This window comes from Monodelphis domestica, chromosome 6 (genome assembly GCF_027887165.1).
Source record: "Monodelphis domestica isolate mMonDom1 chromosome 6, mMonDom1.pri, whole genome shotgun sequence".
In the NCBI taxonomy this organism is placed as follows: domain Eukaryota; kingdom Metazoa; phylum Chordata; class Mammalia; order Didelphimorphia; family Didelphidae; genus Monodelphis; species Monodelphis domestica.
Window position 1 is genome coordinate 46,119,983 of NC_077232.1, and position 21,611 is coordinate 46,141,593.

Here is a 21,611-nt window from a genome sequence, read left to right on the forward strand (position 1 = left end):
ATGTATCCGAGTATTGCCTAAGCCCCTCAGCAGCCCCAGGAGAAGCCTCGGTGGGCTGGGGAGGTGCCAAGGGGCCTGACAGCTACAGTGGGTCCCCCGGCTAGAGGTTTGCTTCGCAGAAAATACCCATGGGGGTGGGGCAGAGCGAATTCTCATTATTTCCCCAGCTTTAGAATTTCGGTGATTTTTTTTATTAGAATAACAATGATGATGATGATTATTAATTTGCTGCTCAGCCGCCTCCTGCCTCCGTTGACCTGAGACACCAGAGAGCACATTTCCTCTTTGCCTTTCTCTCCCTTTCAAGGCTTTCCCCCTCCCCTGCTCTTCCTCCAGGTTCCCCTCGGAGGGGAGGAGAGCCGCACTTTGGCCGAGGAAAGCCTTGGCCCCCTTCTCCTAGTGGGGGGAAGTGAAGTGGGAGTCTGCAGGAGGAGCTGGCGGGGCGTGTGTGTGTCGGTGTGTCTGTGTGTGCGCGCACACAGCCGCACGGCTCCTTGGCCGCCCTGTTTCCTGGTGCTCTGCTCTCTTGACCCCAGTGGCAGTCCCTGTCACTGCACTCCTCTGCTCCCTCCTCCAGCTCGCCTCTCGCTCTCCTTCTCCCTCTCTCCCTCTCCCTCTCTCCCTAGCTCTCTTTCTCCTCAGATCGAGGCTGCTCTCATTCTCTCTCTCCCTCTCTCCCTCTCCTTTCCAACCCAGCCAGCCGGTGGGACCTCCGGGGTCGAAGGTTCTGCCCTGCCTCCACCAACCTCCACCTCCCCAGCGCCTCTCTCCTTCTCTCCCTGTCTCCTTCTCTCCCTCTCTCTCCCAGCTCTCTCTCCAACTCCCCTATGGATCGGCTCGTTTCAGAGCACTGAAGGCATCTCCAAGACCCACATCCCAGCCAGAGAAAGGTAATCTACCCCGTTGGAGGGGGTGGGGGGGAGGGAGCGGGGAAGGAGGGGAAGGGAGGGGGTGGTGGTGGTGGAATCAGATGGAAAGGAAGGGGGGAAAAATAACACACACAAAGCCGCGGGTTAGAGGTGCCTTGTCATGTACAAGTAGCAGAGGATCGGGCTGGATCGGAGGCAGCAGGCAGCGGCTGCTCCTCGTTGCTCTTTAAAATAATAACAATAAGGCGACTTTAGTGCAATTTTTATGACTCGGAATACGCGTTTAAAGAGGTTTTGTTTTCCAGGAGTGAAAGAGAATTATTTTTAGGAGCTGTCTTCTCCCCCACTACCCATTTTCTCGCTCCCTGCCACGCGCCCCCCCCCGCCCCCAACCCCGACCTCTCCAGGGTGTCTTTCTCCTACGGGGGAGGGAGGGTGACACGGAAGGGGTGGGGGGGAAGAAGAGAAGGGGCTGGGGAGCCCCGCCGGGGAAGTGATTCGGCCGCGGCGAGAGGCAGAGGAGATGGGGGGTGGGGATGCTGGCTCGGCTGCCTGTTTACTAGAAAGTCTCGGGGTTATAATGTTAGAGCACGGCCGGGCTAGGCCGGGGTGCATTGTGTTTGCCGGAGACCAAGGCAACAGCGGCGGCGGCGGCGGCGGCCGCGGCGGCGGCAGATCCAGGGGGGGCAGAATGCAAAGTACAGTTACAGGAAAAGCCGCCTAACCGGGAGCGGCAGGCATTGTGAACCCGGGGGCTGTGCGGCTCTGCGCTGGGAGCCCCGCGCGCGTGTCTGTGGCTGTGTGTGTTTGCGTGTGTGTGTGTGTGTGCGTGCGTGCATGCGTGTGTGTATTTTTTCTCACCCTTTCCCCTCCACCCTAACCTCACTCCTTCCTCTGCCCCCCCCCTTCCACCAGGGCTGGATAGAGCAGAGCCGGGGAGTGGGGGTGGGGAGGTGGGGGGGATTAGGGGGGGTAAGAAAAGTAAAAATCGCGAAGGATTGTTTCTTTTTATTCTGAAACTGGAGTTGCTCTTGTAGGATCCCCGTAAGCAAAGGAGGGTTAAGGAAGCCTTGCAAATCCAGGGTCTTTGCGGCCTAGGAGGTGGAAAGGGCAATCATTTTTTTTTCCCTCCGGTAAGGGGGAGGTGGAGACACCAGGGTGGGGGTAGGGGGATAAGACAAAATACACAAAGGTTTTGAGGGTCCAGGGGTCCCCTTTCCCTGCGATGTCAACTACAAGGCATAACTCATCTCTCACCCCGACCAGCACCTCCGACCCCCATCACTTGTAAGTCTAAAGGTGGGCCAAAAAAAGGTGCATTGATGGTGAAACAGTGAGTACAAACAAAAACTGGTTAGGAAAAACTTTAAGTGCAAGAAAAAGATTGCCACCCTCCATTTAGCCAGCGCCCGAAAAGGACCCTCCCTCGCGGTGCCCCCCTCTTTGCTCCTCGGACAGAAAGAAGCAAGCCGCCCCGGGAGTTGGTCGACGGTGGTGGCCGTGGCAGCGATGGCTCCGGGGGGCTCTGGCGAGGGCCGATTCGGGGTTGGCCGTCAGGAAGATGCCAACCCAGAGTGGCGGAGCCCGCTGGGGAGGCATGACGTTGGGGGGGCTGAGGGGGGGGGCTGAGGGGGGCGGGTAGGCCAGCGGGACTTGGTACAAAACCCGGGATGGTGCGGTGTCAGAGCCATTGGGCGCGGATGGTAATCAATCAATCTGGAACCTGTAAAGAGGGAGAGAGGGAGGTAGCGAGAAAGAAAGGAAGAAGGAGCAGTCACCCAAGAGCGGAGCCCAGTGCAGCAGGGTGGCAGGAGGGGCGGCAGCAACGGTGGCGGCGGCGGCAGCGGCAGCGGCAGCAGCAGCAGCAGCAGCAGCTACCAGAGTGCTCACCAGGAAGGAAAGGGGGAGCTGTAGACAGGACTAGCAGGACGTGAACCCGTAGAGAAGGTGGGGTGTGTGGGGTGTGCTTGTGTGGTGTGTATGCATTCGTGGGGCAAGGGGGCAGATTGTGCCCTCTTCTTTTAGGTCCTATATTTGACACTTCTGTCAGACTCCCCAAATCTGAGATTTCCCCTTTCTGCCAAGTGTGCCAGCGATGTGCCTTGGCGCTGGACACAACTTTAGGTGTGTGGGAAGTTGTATTTGGGGGTGAGGGGCAGGGGAGAAAGCTTCGTGCCTCACTCCAGCTGTGTCGGAACTTTCTGCTTCTGCAGCTGTGAGCGCATTCCTAACGAAGGTGGGTGAGCATCCTTGGTGAGGGGCTTACTGTAGCACCGAGAGAGATCAAAACGAAATAATTAGGGGCTGAACTGAGATCGAGAGGAAGCTGGAGAAAGTTGCTTGCAAAGTCTCGGAATGCTGCTGGGGTTCTCCTCCCCCTGACATTCTTCTGGGGGAAAAAAAAATAGGAAACACTCCCCCCTTGTCAGGCTGGGACAGGTACAGTGCTTGAAGTGTTGTCCCTTTCCTCTCTTGTCACATTGATCTTCTCCTGAATGGAGGGATTTTTTGGGGGGGGTGAGATTTGTTTAAACTCCTCTTTTAAATCTTTTAATTACTGAAAGACTTTTAAAAGGGCTTCTGCCCAGATTCCTGAAAATGAATATGCCTCATTGAACCACCTAAGAATACAAGTGACTGACTGCTATCTAGGAAGTAGGAAATAGATGATTCTTTTTAGAGAGAGATAGCCAAGCAGCCACCAGTGCAAAGATTCTGCCAGGGTCTCTACCTTTTTCTATTTCTCTTTAGGCTTACTGACCAGAACTACTGATTTGTCTTTTTGAGGGGGCGAGTGAACATAATGAATGTTGGCTGGCTTTAGGTGTGAAAAAAGGGCAAAAATCTGCCACGTGGATGAATCTGTTTGATAAACATGATAGGGGTTAATCGCTTTTATATCCACCACAATAATAACTTCTGCTACATCAGTGAGGTTAGAGGTGGCCACTGTACCCCATTTCTGCTTCTGAGATTGGGGGGTCCATAATCCACATCCTTGCTCTCTAGAATATGGCTTCATCATGGGAGGGTGCTGAGGGGAACACCCAGTTGCTTGGGGAGGGGGAAGGTAGGGGAGTAGAAATTAGCCTTTTCTCTCCTGTCTATAAGGGTATCTGTGAAAGTTTTGAAGTCTTCCCTTCTGCCTCAGTCTGACACTCCTCTTCAAAGGACTCCAGATTAAAGGAGATAGACGCTGCAGGTGCACTGTTCCGATAAGACATTTGAAAAAAGAACACAGTGGAGACAAATTCAAATGAGTCTGTAGCCACCCATTCAGGCTTTGCTTGTTACATGGTCTTGCTTGTGCTAATGAAAGGATGTTCTATTTGGCTCATGAGGGCAGAGGTACGGAAATTTACAAATGTTCGCCCATCAGAGGAAGATTGTGGAGTTGAAGTCAGGATTTTGCTGCCCCTTTGAAAGAGGGCAAATGATTTCTGTTTCATCTAAGTTATCTCCCTTTGCACCTTTAAAATGTTAGAGACTAGAAGGGGGTAGGGGATGCGGTAACTACTGCAGGCTGCTTTCTAAATATTTTAAAAAGCTATGTATAATTCATTTTAATTAGTAAGTTACCTCCCCAGGAAATAGATGTAACATTTCAGCTGTTTCTTAGACTTAGGGAGCCAAACTGTTTTATTCAGAGGTCTTGGGAGTCTGGGCAAAAAATGACGGTTTTCCTTTGCTTCTTTACATTCTCTATTCTACACAATAGGATCTGATAGTGAGGAATAAGAATTGCATGTAATTTTTATACCACTCTTTAATTTATGCAAACACTAAGTTTCCACAGTATGAAAATGTGGATTTTTTTCCCTCCTCCAAGCTTTGATGGCTAACATTCTTTTTAATGACAGTCATTTTTGTAACAGGAAGATGTTTCCATTTGTATTTACTTTGCCGTACAGTGCAATTATGCAGCTTCTCCCTGCATAGTGTCTTCCTACTTTGTATCTCAAAAGAGAATTACAGTACTTAGAGCAGGACTGCAATTTCAAGCAGGTGTTGCGTGTTACTGTTATGCAAAATAACAGCAAAATATAATTGTAATGGGAAGTTAAGGAAACAGCTGCAAACTTGGTATGAGACTGGCGACATTATCATTTGTAAGCAGTTCTTATAGGTCTCTTACATCACATCAACAGGGACCAAATCTGAGTCTGAAACTGATGGGCTTTTTGTTGCTGCTCCATAAAGACTCATAGCAGCAAGTCAGAAGGTCAGGAGACAGAGACAGAGATGGAGAAACAGAGAGAGACAGAGAAACAGAGACCTAGAAGGAAGGAGAGAAAAACAGGCAGAGACAGAGGATGGGGGGGGGGAGGGATGGAGAGAGAGAGAGAGAGAGAGAGAGAGAGAGAGAGAGAGAAGAGAGAGAGAGAGAGAGAGAGAGAGAGAGAGAGAGAGAGAGAGAGAGAGAGAGAGAGAGAGAGAGAGAGAGAGAGCCCTGAGATGATGGTCCCTGCAAGATGCCAAGTCACAAGTGATTCATCTCTTGGCAGGGACACTGTGGTTGCCTATTAGCAGAGCAGGCAAGGTGGATGTTACTTAGCCCGCCTTGCTAATAGGAAGGAGGCAAATGATTTGAGTGGAATGCTGTGGAATGTCTTAGCCCAGCTAGCATATGGACGGCTACACAGGCCTGGGGTTGTAAAATAATAAAATAAATGGCCTATGGCAGGCCATCTGCCTTTTGCAGGGTGTTTGAGGTGTTCTATGCCAAATTTAAATCCAATCTTAGCATTCTAAATATTATTTTTTAAATCCCAGCAAAGATTGCTGAAGCTTTAATGACACACATGCAAACACGTTTTGATTTGAGGACCTTAGAACAAGTAGGAGGCGTTTTGCCCTTGGAAAATGCTGCCTAGTTGTGTGTGTGTGTGTGTGTGTGTGTTTGGTCTTGAGCTCTGAACCATCTCAAGAGTTTGATGCTGGTCTTCGAGCTGTGAAAATCTACCAGCCCATCTCTGAGCCAAACAGAGACAGATCCTCTTTCTGATGGCAGATCATAACATAATCAGAATTTTAAAGAAAAATGACTGGAGGTCAGAGGCATTTCTTCACTCCCTCTCTAAGAATATAAATAATCAACTATGTAGCTCCAAGAATTAGGCGCTCTGTCATTAGATATTTGATATAAATGCTGCAGTGCTCCCCAACACGCACAGGAACACCCCTTGACAAAGATCCTAGGGGTCTGCTGCATTCCAAGAGGTGGGCCAGGCACGGATGTGTTTGACTTTCCTTCTGAGTGAGCCCTTGGGATTCCCATTGGCTTAAGAAAACTGTACATCTTTTTAGAGCAAGAAGAAACTCTCCTGCTCTATGAAATGGGGGGAGATGGCACACGCGTGTTTGCTGGGCTGCATATTAGGTTCAAATTCCTGATTTCCTTTAGGGGTGAAAAGCACATATGTAGTTCACAAATCTACTTGTACGCACCCATCGAATTTAAGTATATAGTCATAGATTCCCATTTCTAGATCTCTGTACACATATGGACACATACATGTACACATGTGTTTACATAATATGCATACACACACCTACCTAAACATGAATTAACATTTTCCAGTCATGGCTTTATGGTCTCCATCCCTGATTAACACTGAACTCCTAAGAAGTAAAGGAAAAAAAGTGACACTAATTTGATAAGGAAGCCTTTTTCCATCAACTACTGTGTGTAGACCCTTATAAACAGGTATAACCTCATAACAGGCATGCTTTTCAGTTGGGGGGGAATATGGCACAGAGAAAGCTGGATTCAAAGTTAGGAAAATCTGTTCTGCCTTGTGGCACATCCTGGCTGTGTGACCCTGGGCAAGTCCCTGTATCCGTTAGCTCTCTAGGGAACTCTTGAGAGTGTTGAATGGCCAGTGTAAGGATAAAGGAATGAGGATGGAGCATCTTTCCCTATCCCTTGTTCCTTTACCTGGCTGGTGCTGATCTACATTAATAAAGGGAGTTTCCTCTATCAATAAAATCTTAGGGCTAATAAAAAATTAGTAAGGGACTCGTAAAATAGGAACCTTTCAAAAATTAGGTTCAACCTCAGTTGTGAATGTGCCCATATTGGTCATTCATAGAAGTGGCCCAATTAAAATGAAAGATAGGGTTCACCTTTGAGATAATCAGATTGCAGCCCAAAGTGCCCTGCTTTAAATAACAGCCCCACAAACTGACTTCAAGGGGGAAGAAAATAAATTGGGGGAAAAATAGAGTTCACCTGGATTCCTCAGGTGACTTCCATGAGATCTTGAATTTCGGGGCATGATTTCTGCCTCTTCACCACATGAGCCAAGTTGGAAGTTTTTTTCAGTGAAGTTTCTTTTCTTTTTCTTTTCTTTTTTTTTTAAATTTTCTTCCTTTCAGATACTCGTGGTCTTGATGAGTAAGTCGCCCTTCGGGTTCCGTCTTTGGCTACAGCACACGATGCCTGCGCCCATCCTTTGCTCCAGAAAGTTGTGAATTGCTCATGACTATAAGGAGGAAGCATGGCACATGGGATCCCTTCTCAGGGCAAAGTCACCATCACCGTGGATGAGTACAGCTCGAACCCGACCCAGGCTTTCACTCATTACAACATCAACCAGAGCAGGTTCCAGCCTCCACATGTACATATGTAAGTATTTCTCATGGTCCCTTAAAAACAATTTTTTCCTCCAAGAAAATAAAGTGGTATGAACCCCTCCCCTCGCCCCCTCCCCTGCCAAACTCTGGAAGTAGCAGAACTTTTTTGGGGGGAGGAAAAGTGGGGGGATTCTGCTAGGGACCATGAAATAGAATCTAAGATTAGGAAAACAGAATTGTGTATCAGTGGGGCCAAGTGGAGTTACCTCATTAATAAATAACTCCAGCCACTCGCTTTTTTTCTCAATGTCCTTTTCCATCTCTTCTCTTATCCAAGCCTTATTATAAGGAAATAAGACACAGGAAGGAGCAAGAGCATTAGGTGACTCGTCCAGGGTCACCTCATCCCTCAGCGTGGCAGCTAAGACTGAAAGTTGTCCTTTTCCATCTCTTCTCTTATCCAAGCCTTATTATAAGGAAATAAGACACAGGAAGGAGCAAGAGCATTAGGTGACTCGTCCAGGGTCACCCCATCCCTCAGTGTGGCAGCTAAGACTGAAAGTTGTCCTTTTCCATCTCTTCTCTTATCCAAGCCTTATTATAAGGAAATAAGACACAGGAAGGAGCAAGAGCATTAGGTGACTCGTCCAGGGTCACCCCATCCCTCAGCGTGGCAGCTAAGACTAAAAGTTGGGTATCTTCAACCATACTAAGTGAGCGTCCCCAGCAAACCCACAACAGCCTATTTCTTCATCATTTAAACAGTTCTGCTTCTCCCTCCCCCCCTTTACATTCAGCTGTGAAATGGGCCTAATTGGGACTAATTGTCCAGTGATTACGGAATCCATTGTCTTTCCTTTTGTGAGTAGAAAGTGTGCTGGCCTGCCCCATTCCTGGAACAATAAAGGGGACAAAGGATGGGGGGATTCTGGAACAGCCAGGCTCAGGAATCTTCCCCCTTGGTCCCCTTCAAGTCCTGTGGGCGACCCAGGCTTTGAAAGGAACAGAGTCACGGTGACCCCTTTTTCTTAGTTAGATTTAGTGAAACTCTTCTAGAATTTCCTCTGCTTGTGTTAGGCTTCCATCAAAGTGGGCAGGTGGTCATCCTCTCCATTGTCTATCGGAGGCCTCGTGCCCTCCGTGTCAGCCCCTTCCCCGCGTCTGATGGGAGCGATTCAGAGCAGGAGCAAGCCTATTCAGAGGCGCTTGTATAGCCAAGATCAGAAGGTTAGCAAACAGTTTGCCTGCCGGTGCCACTCTCCATAGATTCGAGCTTGGGACGGACGCGTCTTCAGGCACGAGCTCTTTCTTCAGTTTTGGATTTTCTTGATTTTTAAACAAAAAAGCTAAAAAAACAACAAAAAATATAAAAAACCCAAAACATTTTAACTTTGACACCCTAAGAAAAGAAAGAAAAAAAGGTGCTTCCCTTGACCCTGGGGAGCTGGTGTGAACACCGAGATTTTGCTTTGTGGGCATAATCTCTGTAGCCGATACCATTACCTTTGATGACATGTCAGCAGAGCAAGGAGACTAAAATAGCAGGCACACGTAAAATCCTTGCAAAAAAAAACAAACAAACCCAATTAAAAAGTCTTTCCTGTGAATCGTATGTTTTAAAATATTTTTTGTCTCTAAATCAAAATGTTGTTTTTTTTTTTTGTTGTTTGTTTGTTTTTATGTGGTTGTAGAAAATAGCTTGATGTATGCCTTTGGTAGAAAAATGTTCAGGTTCATCAGATTTGTCTGTGGGTCAATTTGATGTTTTTTCTTAAATAAGATGTAAATATTCTAGCGGGGCTGTGGAAAGAGCAATGAACTAGAACCGGAGGATATAGAGCCAAATACCAACTCTTTAATATTTTTATAATTATTTTTATTTTATAATTTAATTTAATATCATTGTGACCTTGGGAAAGTCTCTTATCCCCTCAGTTTCCTCATCTATAAGATAAGGGAATAAGACTACATGATCTCTTAAGTATAATTTTGGAATTATATTTTACTTTTCAAAGTGTTTTGCTTTTCCTCTGTGTGAAGGAAACCGAATTTGAGCCCTATTTTGCACATATTTGGCACCCTCCATTCAAAAATGTTGTTGTTCAGGGGCAGCTGAGTGGCAGACCTAGAGAGAGGAGGTCCTGGGTTCAAATTTCACCACAGATACTTCCTAGCTGTGTGATACTGGGCACGTCACTTAACCCCAATTGCCTAGCCCTTACCACTCTTCTGCCTTGGAATTAATATTTATTATTAATTAATATTCATGATCTATTATTAATTAACATGTATTATTAATTCCAAAACATAAGGTAAGAGGCTTTAAAAAAAAACATTGTCAATTGTCTCCAACTCCTCATAACCCCGTTTGGGGTTTTCTTGCAAAGATACAGGAGTGGTTTGCCATTTCTTCCCCCAGCTCATTTGACAGAGGGGAAAACTGAGGCAAACAGGGTTAAGTGATTTACCTAGGGTAACACAGCTAGTGAGTGTCTGAGGCCAGATTTGAATTTAGGAAGATGATTAGTAAAAGCAATAAGCACCTTCCCCAACATTCGTCAGTGTTGAGAATTAGTCTAGTCTGTTGCAAATAGCATGATGTAGTCATCAACTGCTTGAAAGGTACAGTTGGTCATAGCAGCACTCACAGTTGTTTTTCCATCAAATCATATTAAAAAAAAGTTTTTCCATCAAATCACAATGAACTCATAAGGTTGTCCTTTAATGCTTTCTGCTGTGGCCCTAGATGTTTCCTTTGTTTCTACTATATTGACTTCTTCACTATTCTCTGTGAATTTCCAGATCTGAGCCTTCATTCCCACTACTATATGTAGTTCCAACCTTCCCTCTTCTTTTCTCGTGGCTTACCAAGTTCCTAACCCTGATTCAATGCCCATCCCAATTCTTATCTCCTTCACAAAGCTTTCCCTGATCACCCCATCCCACAGTGATTTCTTCCTCCCTTGATCTCTTATTGTCTCTACCAATCACTTGATACACAAATAGTAAATTGTATTTGTTAATTAACTTTTTAGTGTATGTTTCGATTCCTCTACTATTTTAAACTCTTTATTCCATCTTAGAATGAATACTATGCATTGGTTCCAAGAGAGATCAGGCTAGGCAGTGATGGTGTTGTGTCTTGCCCAAGTGTTTGAAGTCAGATTTGAACCCAGGACCTCCCATCTTTAGTCCTGGCTCTCAGTCCCCTTTTATTATAATTTTCAGTTCATTTGGGCAGAGTTATAACTAGGCAGAGCTGCAAGACTTTTCTTCAGGAAAGGGGAGTTGAGAAGGTGCCAGAATCACCATCCTGGGATTTGTTTCTTTCCTTTATAGACATCTAGAAACTTGATAGTGTTTGCCTCTATGCCTCCTGTCTGTCAAAAGTGTAATGCCCTTCAGCAATGTAGAAATCTCATGAAATTCAGAGGTCTAACCCTACCTCCAGGAGACCCACATTCTGCTCCTTCCCCACTCCTGTGTGCAACAATTTCTGGCTATAGCTTTGTCTTTGTATCAGAAGCTGTGTTTTTGGAAATGTCTTTAACATTCTGCAGGTATTAGCTGGTTCTTTGATAACAAGCGGATTTTCATTTGAAATAGTCTATATCTCCATGGTACTGGAGGAGGCTCTGTGGTTGCATATTGTTACTTGGGATGGATCAATCTTTCCTAAGAATCGAGATTCACTTGATACTGGATGGCAACTTTTCCTCTCTTTCTTCCTTTTCTCAAGATAAGCGCCTCGTTAAGAGTGTTGATGTTAGCTTTTGGAAGTAGTTGGTATGTCCGTTACTAGGAGTTCCATATTTCAGTCCTATCCATTTGTTACAGTGGAGTTTTGCTAGCCTGCAAAATGAAAGGATCTTGGTTTGAATATCTGCTCTCCATTGACCCTGAATGAAACAGTCATCTTCTGACTTTCAATTTCCCCATCTATAAAACAAGGGGGTTGGACTAGATGACCTCAGCTGTCCATTCTAGCTCCAAATTTATAAAACATGAGCATCTCATTTTCCATGGAATCCTTTAGATTTTTTAGTTTGTCATACTTTACATCTGGAAAAATAGTTAAGAGAGTTCTAAGAATAGCTATGACAGCGTACCTGGAATGAAGCTAGGTCCCAGTGCCTTTAATAACTTCTTTTTCTTCCCCAACAGTCTACTGGTATCTAGATGTTTCTCCCTCTGGCTTTGACTCTTCCACTAAAAAAGTGAATTATTGGCTGACCTGGGCTAAGATATTGCTTCAGATCTGTGTGTCTCCTTCTTTTAATTCTGAGAAGGATGCTTTCTAGCCTTTGAAACAGATTAAGATCAGTGTTGGGCTCGAAGCACTGTGATTTTTGTCTGAGAACGTCTTTGTTGCCATCATCATCTTTGTCATCGTTGTCATCATCCATTGCCTGTTGTCATTCTTCTCCTTCCCCCATACTCCTCCTCTTCTCTTTTCCCCCTTATCTGCCTTTTTTCTCTTTTTCATCCTTCTTCAATACTACCTAGAGACAGAAAAGAAAGTCATAGAGAAGGGATGAAAAACCACTCCAAAGGGTGCAATGCACCTCTGTCCCTAAATGTGGATGTTCTCAGGAGGCACAATGGAAATCCATACAGTTTACTGGATCCTTGTGTCATTCATTCCTCCACCTCCTACTCTGACTGCTTTAGGTCTAACCCTTGTGCTTTTCCTAGTCTTCTAAATGAATGGCCGTGAGAAGAGTTCTCTTGGTATTCATTTCATTGTGGGGAGAACATATTTTAAAATGTCTTAAGCAGACACTTGATATTTGACATGGAAACACTATCCAGTTTTTTATGGAACTAGTGATTATCAGTGGACTCATGAAAGTTTGCTTGAAATATTGTTCTTTTGGCTTATTTTAGCCTTCTTAAGAGTACTAACAAAGCTATTACCTGTTTTCTCAGGAAAGTTTCAAATTGCTAGACTCCTAGTGTTTCCATATTTCTGAGTGTGTGGAAGAAGTATACGACTTAAAAAAATTTAGCTGATAGTTTACAAACTCAACTTTTTGGGGGGATTGATTCACTTAAGAAAGTCGGTGTTGCACCCTGAGAAAGTTTCTAGGCCTGTAGTCAAGAAAGGTTTGGGCTCCAATCCCAGAACAGACATTTTCTGGTCATGTTATTTGCAGTAATTTTTTTTTAAACCCTTATCTTCTGTCTTAGAGTCAATACTGTGTATTGGCTCCAAGGCAGAAGAGTGATAAGAGCTAGGCAATGGGGGTCAAGTGACTTGCCCAGGGTCACACAGCTGGGAAGTGTCTGAGGTCAGATTTGAACCTAGGACCTCCCATCTCTAGGCCTGGCTCTCAATCCACTGAGCTACCCAGCTACCCCCAATTTGCAGTAAATTTTAACTTTTGCAAGACTCAGTTTTCTCATCTGCAAAATGGGGATAATACTTATACAGGGCTGTGAGGAAAATATTTTTGGAAATTGTGAAGCATACCACCCACTAAGTGAATATTATTACTCTATAATAGCAGCTGTGGATGTAGTGAGCTATATGGCTGGCTTGGGATTCAGGAAGACCTATTTCCAAAGACTACATCTGACACACACAGACTGGGTGACTGAGCAAGTCACTTAACTTTTCAGTGCTCTAGGCAAATAAGACCAAAAGGTACAGATAAATTGCACTTATGGAACAAGTTTTCCTTACCTTAAACCAATGGAACAAACAGGTCCAGATTAATATATGTTCATTGATATCTATATTAAATAGATTTAAGATATAAAATATATTCATATATATCTATGAAATAAATCTAAAACCTAAAATCCATTCACATAATCTATCTTAAATATACATGCACATTTATGTGTATATACATATTTACATATTTTCCTATATGGTAATGCATATTATATATCTATAGTCTATATAATATATGTATACGATACACAAATATATAAATCCTTCTATAATATATGTGTGTATATATATATGTTTAGGTATATATTTCATACACACATATATTTGAACTGCCACCCAGTGTCGCCTTCTAGATTCTATTCTCAAAAATTGGCCAAATGTACTCTACCAATTGCAGGAAATGAACAGGAAAGCAGAAAACTCTTAATTCTATAGACATGGGGCCCTAATTTCAGAAAAGGATTTTCCATTTCTTATCAGTGTTAGGAAGAGAGGAAGTATACCTCGAAAGCGTGGTAGAATAGCTCATCAGAGTTCCCCTAAGACTTGGCGAACTAGAACATCAGGAGCCTGAGCATCTAGTCCAGATTTGGCTATTGAGTAGTTAAGTAAAGTTAGATAATTCCTCGAACCCTTCTCTGAGATGAGAGGATTGCACTAGATATTGTCCAAGATTCCTTTCTTTTCTGAATCTTCTAAAATGAAATCAGAAAAGATGGGTCATGACCCAATAACTTCTAAAATTTCCCTATTTCCTTAAAAAACAAGGCATTTTGTTCTCCTATTAGGTGATCTTTTAAATTTCAAGTTCTGGATTTTTCTTCTCTATTTTATAAGATCTCAGGACTAAAACGATAGCCCAAGATGCCAATTTGAGGGCATGAATTATCTCATCTTTCTCTTTTGTCTCTGTAAATACAAAAAAATACTTCTAAACTCCAGAGAACCACTGATCTCATGACTGTGTGTGGGTATTTCCTCCAATGAGGCAGATCAAAGCTTATCCGTGCTTACTTGTCCTGAATAAACCTCACCTCTGTCCGCTCATCAGTTAACCTTGGGGAAGCAAAAATAGCACTGGAAATAATACTAATACTACTACTACTACTACTACTAATAATAATAATAATAATAATTCCTTGTATTTATAGAGTATTATAAGGTTTGTAAAGTGCTTTATAAACATCTCATTTTATCCTGTAGCAACCCTATGATTAGGCATTATTGTTCTTTTTAGTATATAATTGAGAAAATTGAGGCAAACAGAAGTTAAGTTTAACCAGGGTTATTTTTGAGGCAGGATTCAAACTTGGGTCTTCCTTATTCCAAGTCTAGCATTCTATATCCACTGTGCTCCCTAGCTGCTTCAGTGTGGAAAACAAAATCAAAGTGGAAGTATTGGGAGAGCAGCACCTAGGTGGGACAGTGAATAGAGTATAGGGTCTGAAGTCAGAAAGATTTGAGTTCAAATTTGACCCCACACATTTACTAGCTTTGTGACCCTGGGCAGGTCATTTAACCCTGTTTGCTTCAATTTTGTCTGGAGAAGGAAATGGCAACCCAGTCCAGTATCTTTGCCCAGAAAACCCTAAATAGGGTCATGAGGGGTTGAATGCAACTGAAAAACAACACTAGGAGATCATGGAGGAAGACAGGAGTGTTTGGGAGAGGAGAAATAATAATTCCCATCAGTTGTAGCCTTGAAGGTTACTATCAATGAACCCTAGAGAAGGGTGGGGTGGTAGCAACAAAGGACCCTCATCACCAGTCTGGAACTCTGCAAAATCACATTTTATGAACAGCCTGGAAATTCCTTCTGGGTAGCATTGGTTCTTTTCAGAGTACTCTCCAGATATTCATTTCTCTGTTGTTGGAGAGCTGTGATGGCTTGCATTTATCACTACAAATTTATTTTTGCACTAGCCATTAGCATGGCTATAATTTTCTCCTTAATGTTTCCAATCTCTTATTCGTCTTGGAGATGCTCAATGTCCCCTTTTAGCTTGTGTTCATTCATACAGAAACACAGGATATTTTTCTATTTTTCCTTCTTAAAAAAAAATTCCCTGTGTGCTCCATGGGGGAAACGCCTTGTGGTCCATGACAGTCAGACTTTGTTTCAAAGCCGACTTTGTTCCTTGACTGTAGATTTCTTTGTGTTCCAGAAATTAAAAAAAAAAAAAAGCACCACCAAAACTAGACTCTTCTCCCATGCAATTCCCTAAATGGGGTCTTTGGGATTTTCACTTCAAGTTCTAGCTTTATATTATATAACCCAACATTATTTTTATTTATTTTTTCCTTTGTTATTCAAGTGCTTGAATAAATACTTCATTGACTGTCATTAGAAATAGGGCAACACAGGAATAAATTCTCTGGTTATATAGGAAATGACAATCACTCGTACCTATATGGCACTTGAGGGTTGGCAAAGCATTTTATGTACATGATCTCACTTGATCCACCTAGGTATTATCCTCATTTGTATAGATGAGGAAACTGAGGCCAAGAGGGGTTCTGGGATTTTCCCACAGTCACACAGCCAGTGTACGTCTAAGGTAGGGATTTGATCCCAGGTTTTCCTTGGTCTAAGCTCAAAGCTCTTAGATTTCACATTTAAAGGATGATCAGGATCAAAGCTGGAAGAGACCTCAGAGGTCATGCAACCCATTGCTCTTATTTTTCACGAGCAAAAATAGTGGCATAGAGACAACATCAAAGAAGATATAAAAGGCAGAGCAGAGACTGGATTTGAACACACATTCTAAGAAAACAAATCCGGCTCTCTTTGTACTACTCCCTATTTCTCTTTTTTCCATTATTAGAAGTGGAATCGAGGAGGCAGTTAGGCAATTCAGGGACTTGGGTTTAAATCTGGTCTCAGACACTTCCTAATTGTATGACTCAGGGCAAGTCACTTAAATCCCATTTGCTCTTTTGCCTTGCAACCAAAAGATTCAAAGATGGAAAGTTAGGTTTTAAGAAAAAAATAGATGCATGGTTGATGACCATCCTTTTGACTTGAAACCAATACTTAGGATCAATTCTAAGATAGAACATAAGGGTTTAAAAATAATAATAATTAGAAGCATGACATATGCAGAAGATGCCTCTCTCCATAAATGCTGAAAGAACTGTCAGATTGCCATGCTCTACTCTCCAGAGTGTTTTGTTATTATTTTTCCATTTTCAGGTCAGAACATCTTAATCATAATATGTGACTGCTGAAGCCAGCCAAATCAGTAATACAATCAAGGGTGTACTGTGGAGATGCTCATTTTAGATTTTAATTTTTTAGAACTACAATATCGTCTCTAGAAATATGATTAAAAACAAACAAAAAAGAACCATTTCTCAAATTGCCTGTATTTCAGGTAACAAATTCTAGATTAAAAAATTATATTTATTTTATATTTTATATTATATTATCATATATTATTATTAATATCATTGATTATTATAGTATACATAATAAAATAATTATATATTATATAATAATATAATATAATTAATTAAGAATAATTATTGATATATTAATAATATATTATTATATATTATATATTTAAAAGTGTATATATATACTCTTTTCTTTTTTTTTGGTTAAATTTATAATTTCACTGATTTGGGAATTCCCTCTACAGATGCAGATGAACTGTAACTTGTAATTTATAGAGTTTCTTGGGTCATTGAGATGTTTTAAATGTCTTAGAGCCAAGGGTTATACAGCCAGCCAGCATGTGTGTATTAGACTTGAATTCGTGTCTTTCTGACTCCAAGGCCAGTCCTTTACTAGGTTAGTCCAGCTCCTTTTTAATTTCTAGAATGAAAGAACTTGGCTCTTCCCTTCTTTCAAGACTTTTGGAGGGGGCAGCTGGGTGGCTCAATGGATAGAGAGCCAGGCCCAAAGATGGGTTCAAATCTGGCCTCAGATACTTCCCAGCTGTGTGACCCTGGGCAAGTCATTTAACCCCCATTGCCCAGCCCTTACCACTCTTATGCCTTGGAAGCAATACACAGTATTGATTCCAAGACTGAAGGTGAGGGTTTAAAAAAAAAAGACTTTTGGAGATCATTTTTTCTTTTGATGAATCCTTTTTTTCTCTTTCTCCCATCTCTCTCAATCATTATTCATTAGCCCGGTAAGATATGTTACGCAGTTTGGATTTTAATAATGCTCTTGAAAAACTTGCCTGTACTTCTGTGGGGTGGATGTTTGTTGTAAAAAATAGAAAGTCTTGGTAGCTAGGTCGAAATAAAGTTTTGATCTTTTTAGGGCTATGGCATCATTTGGTTTATCATATTCTTTTATTTTTCCCTCTGAAGATTTTATTTTCAATTTATATCTCAGTAGAGGGATAGAAACATGCAAACGAGAAGTACATTTTTAGAGTTTCTTGCGTCCCCTCTCCTCTTCTGACAACAGGAGCAGCAGCCACAACAATGACCACAAAACCTTCAAATCAAATACCACATGCTTGATAGCATCCACAGAATTTTGGAATAAGTCATCGAGTTCTTGAGAATAATCATAATACTGATAGAAAAAAAGGTACCATAGATAGATAGGAAGGTTTTTAATGAAACAGGATTGCTCTGATCCTTCTCACACTTCCTCTTTTGTTTAGTGGTCTCTCAACCAGAAGGCAGAAGTCTCTGGACTGCTTTTTAGGCAGTCGTGCATGTGCGTTCTCTAGAGAGGATTCTGAAAACTTGTGGTCTTAGCATCCCATCACTCTTAAACATGATTTAGGACTCCACTGTGTTTTTGCTTATGTACATTATACCTTGGCTGAATTAGAAATTAAAGTTGATTTTAAATATTTATTAACTTATTTAGAATAATAGCAAACCAAAACTTACTTAAAATAATAGCAAACTTATGAACCTAAATAGCATATTTTTGGAAAATATTTGAAAAAATTGAAAAATAACTTTATCACAACAAAAGAAAAGGAGTGGCATCACATCACTTACTTTTGCTTTGATATCTTTAAGATACTATAAGATACTTTTTAATATCTTCAATGTATGGCTTAATAGAGGAGTGGATTCTTTATATATAAGCTTCTGAATTCAATTAGTTGTGATATATTGTTTCAGTCAAAATACATAAAGAAAATTTGAGCTCACAACAGATATGTAATTTGAAAAGGGAGAAGTATTTTTATAGACATATTATGTCTTAGTGTTATTATGAAAGTAGTTATAACTGAGTGGATCTCCTGAAAGATTCTAGGAGACCCCCCTAGAGTTTATGGACCACTCTTTGAGAATTAACGTTCGAGATTCTAGTTTTTTCCAGGACTAAAATTCTAGGCCTGGGGAGGGTTTTCTTGACCTAGATGGGGAAATGAAGATGTTTTCTCCTACCTTGTTGGCAATTTGGGTTTTTAAGTTAATTGACTTAGTGGCTGAATGAAATAATATGTAAAGCATTTTGCAACCTTTAAAGCACAAATAAATTCTAGCTATTACATAACAATTAATTATTATAATAATAATAAATTACAGAGACCAATCAAATTTCTAGCTTTCTATTCTTACTTCATGGTTAACGAAAAGCATTTTGTGAACCTGTGTGTTTTGGAAGGAAGCTAGGGGAAAAGCGTCTTTGCCAAATGATATTTCTTTATTATTTTGTTGTGTCGTACTGCCCATGTAACTTAGGAACCTTTTTGGACCTCAGATCCTCTTCTGTAAAATGAAGGGGGGAAGGAATAAGCAATTATACGGTGTCAAATATAAGTCAGGCACAATGCTAAGTACTTAACTGATATTACCTTATTTGATCCTTCAGTAAACCTGTGAGATAGATGTTGTTACAATCTCCATTTAATAGTTGGGAAAACTAAGGCAGATAGACAATAACCATTCAGCTGCCCAGGTTCACCCAGCTAGGAAATCTGTGAAGCCAGAAGTGTGTCTGAGGTTGATCGTCTTGAGTCCAAGAGCAGAGCTCTATCCACTGTACCACCTAGTAGTGATTAAACTGGATCTCCTCAGCTGTCTTTTCCAGCTCTGCATCTATGGTCTGATACTGATTTCCTTAGAAAGGTGGCATTTCCCTATTTTATAGAGGTATTTGAAGAGGCATATTTGTATCTAAGCACTTAAATATTTCTATTTTGTTAGATCTGGTATATTATTAAATTCTCTCAAAAGATCCCAAAGAAAGAGATTGAGGTGGTTTCGTTACAAGAGTAACTGTCCACTGGACCTGGTAACAATGCATGTGTAACGTACTCTTGAAGAAAGAAGACTATCAACCTACTGCACAATCGAGTTCCCTGGGAGTAGAATTGATACAGGAACATATATGGTAGAGACTTTGTGGGGAAGGATGGGGGAGTGTAAATTCAGGAGGGAGATCTGATTGGATGCATTAGCAAGCTGGAAATTTTCTAATTCCTATGTTTAAAGTGTCGGGAGTGTTGGAATTGACTTTAGTGATGGAGACCACTAGAGTCAGTAAATTACTCCTGAGCACACAGAATATATCATTTTGAAAATATCTAGTGTCTTTCTGGTGTATCTATCTGCTTGACAACTTAACACTAACAATCAGGTCAAATGAGCCAGAATTTTAGAGGCAATGAAGTTTTCTGTTTGAGCTTGTTATTATTGGATACAGACTCTCTCTCTCTCTGTCTGTCTGTCTGTCTGTCTGTCTCCCTCTCTTTCCCTTTCTCTCCATCTCTATCCCTATCCCTTTCTCTCTTTGTCCCTCTCTCTCTCTCTCTCTTTCCCTCTCTCTCTCCATCTCTATCTTTCTGTCTCTCCCCCTCTCTCTTTGCCTCTCTCTCTGTCCCTCTCTCCATCTTTCTATCTTTCTCTGTCTCTGTCTGTCTCTGTCTGTCAGTCTCACTCTCTTTCTATCGTCTCTCCCCCTCTCTTTCCCTCTCTCTCCATTTCTCTATCCCTATCCCTTTCTTTCTTTGTCCCTCTCTCTTTCCATCTCTCTCTCTTTCCCCCTCTCTTTCCCTCTCTCTGTCCCCTCTCTCTCCATCTCTCTATCCCTCTCTCCATCTCTCTACCCCTATCCCTTTCCCTCCATCTCTCTATCCCTATCCCTTTCTCTCTTTGTCCCTCTCTCTCTCTCTCTCCATCTCGATCTCTCTGTCTCTCCCCCTGTCTCTTTCACTCTCTCTCTGTCCCTCTCTCTCCCCATCTCTCTATCCCTCTCTGTCTCTCTCTGTCTCTCTATCTCTGTCTCTGTCTGTCTGTCTGTCTGTCTGTCTGTCTCTCTCACTTTTGTCTCTCTCAGTCTTATAGATCTTTTGGGGAATCCAAATCGTTAGAAGGAAGCATCCTGGATCCTTAGCAGAAATCTGAGTTCAGGGCTCCCCTGGGAGATTCCATGGAATTCATTCAACAAACATTTATTAACTACCTACTGCTCAATAAGCATTTATTATGCACTTAGTGTGTGTTGAACAATGTAGTCATTTCCAAGGATGAAAAGTCAAAAATGGAAAAAGGCCTTGTCCTCAAGGAGCTTGTGTCTTTGTGGTGATAAAACCACTTGTACAGAGTCAAAAAGATGTGGAATATTTGTACAGTAACTCTGAGTTAGGGGCAAGGGAAGGAGGGGTACTAACAACTGTGAGGGGGTGGGGGAATCCAGAAAGGCCCTTGAGCTGAGTCTTGACTGGAAATAGTGCGGCACTGGGAGGCTGTTTTCCCCCACCATGACCTTTGATGGTGTTTGGGGAACTGCTTTACATCCCTCCATCCTGACCTGCCCTGGTGTTAATGGCAGGCGGCACACGTCTTTGTTTATCTTGGAATTTGATACCATCATTTTGGCAACCAAACCCAGGGACCTTTACTGCCTAGATGGTTTGTCATTTGTTGTTAATTATCTGTTACCATAAATTCTGCACTTTGGAGGGGAGAAAAAAAGGGAGCTGTTGTGAAATATTTCCTCAAGGAAAGAGTGTATTCATTTCTGTGGACAAAAGATGGGGGTGGGAGTCTGGTCGGTGTGGGGGACGTCGTGTACTGCCCCCACCCTTCCCCAACTGGTTTAAGTCAGATCCCATTAATTCTGCAAAGACTTTTTATTTTATTTTGCTGAGAGAATGTTTGCAATCCAGCTCTGGTCTGCATTAGGGATCTGTATCCCCATTTGAGTAAAAAATTAACTTTCCATCCTGAGCCTGCCTTTCAGGACGATCTCATCAGGCCACAATTATGGACTCTGTGTGTGTGTGTGTGTGTGTGTGTGTGTGCCTTTGTACATGCACGTACAACCTGGAGCCTATTGCTTTCACCAATGTTACTGAAAAAAAAAGAAAGCTTGTTAAGAAAAATCCAGACAGACTGAACCGTCGAGCCGGTTACCTGGCTGCCTTTCTGAGGAGTTTGGTTTGTCAGGTGTGGAATGAAAACGAGGGTTCCGGTCATTAGTGGATTTTAATCGAGCTCCTATATTCTATAGGAAGACCAGGCCACTTTATAAACACACAGTGCCATCCTGGACAAAG

The 21,611-nt window shown here is 42.3% G+C and overlaps 1 protein-coding gene across 3 annotated transcripts in view; it reads left to right on the forward strand.

The window, feature by feature from the left end:
- Positions 1-310: 310 nt before the first annotated feature.
- Positions 311-21,611, forward strand: part of LOC100030965 (metallophosphoesterase MPPED2) — a 115,445-nt gene continuing 94,144 nt past the window's right edge. Inside the window, exons 1-2 of one of the 3 annotated variants that reach the window (XM_056801986.1) lie at positions 311-890; positions 7,248-7,497. In XM_056801986.1, coding sequence (XP_056657964.1) covers positions 7,370-7,497 — 128 coding nt within the window. In that variant the 5' untranslated portion in view covers positions 311-890; positions 7,248-7,369. Of the gene's footprint in view, positions 891-2,549; positions 2,817-7,247; positions 7,498-21,611 lie in introns of those variants that run through there. The other 2 variants (XM_056801988.1, XM_056801987.1) reach the window with 2 other exon arrangements.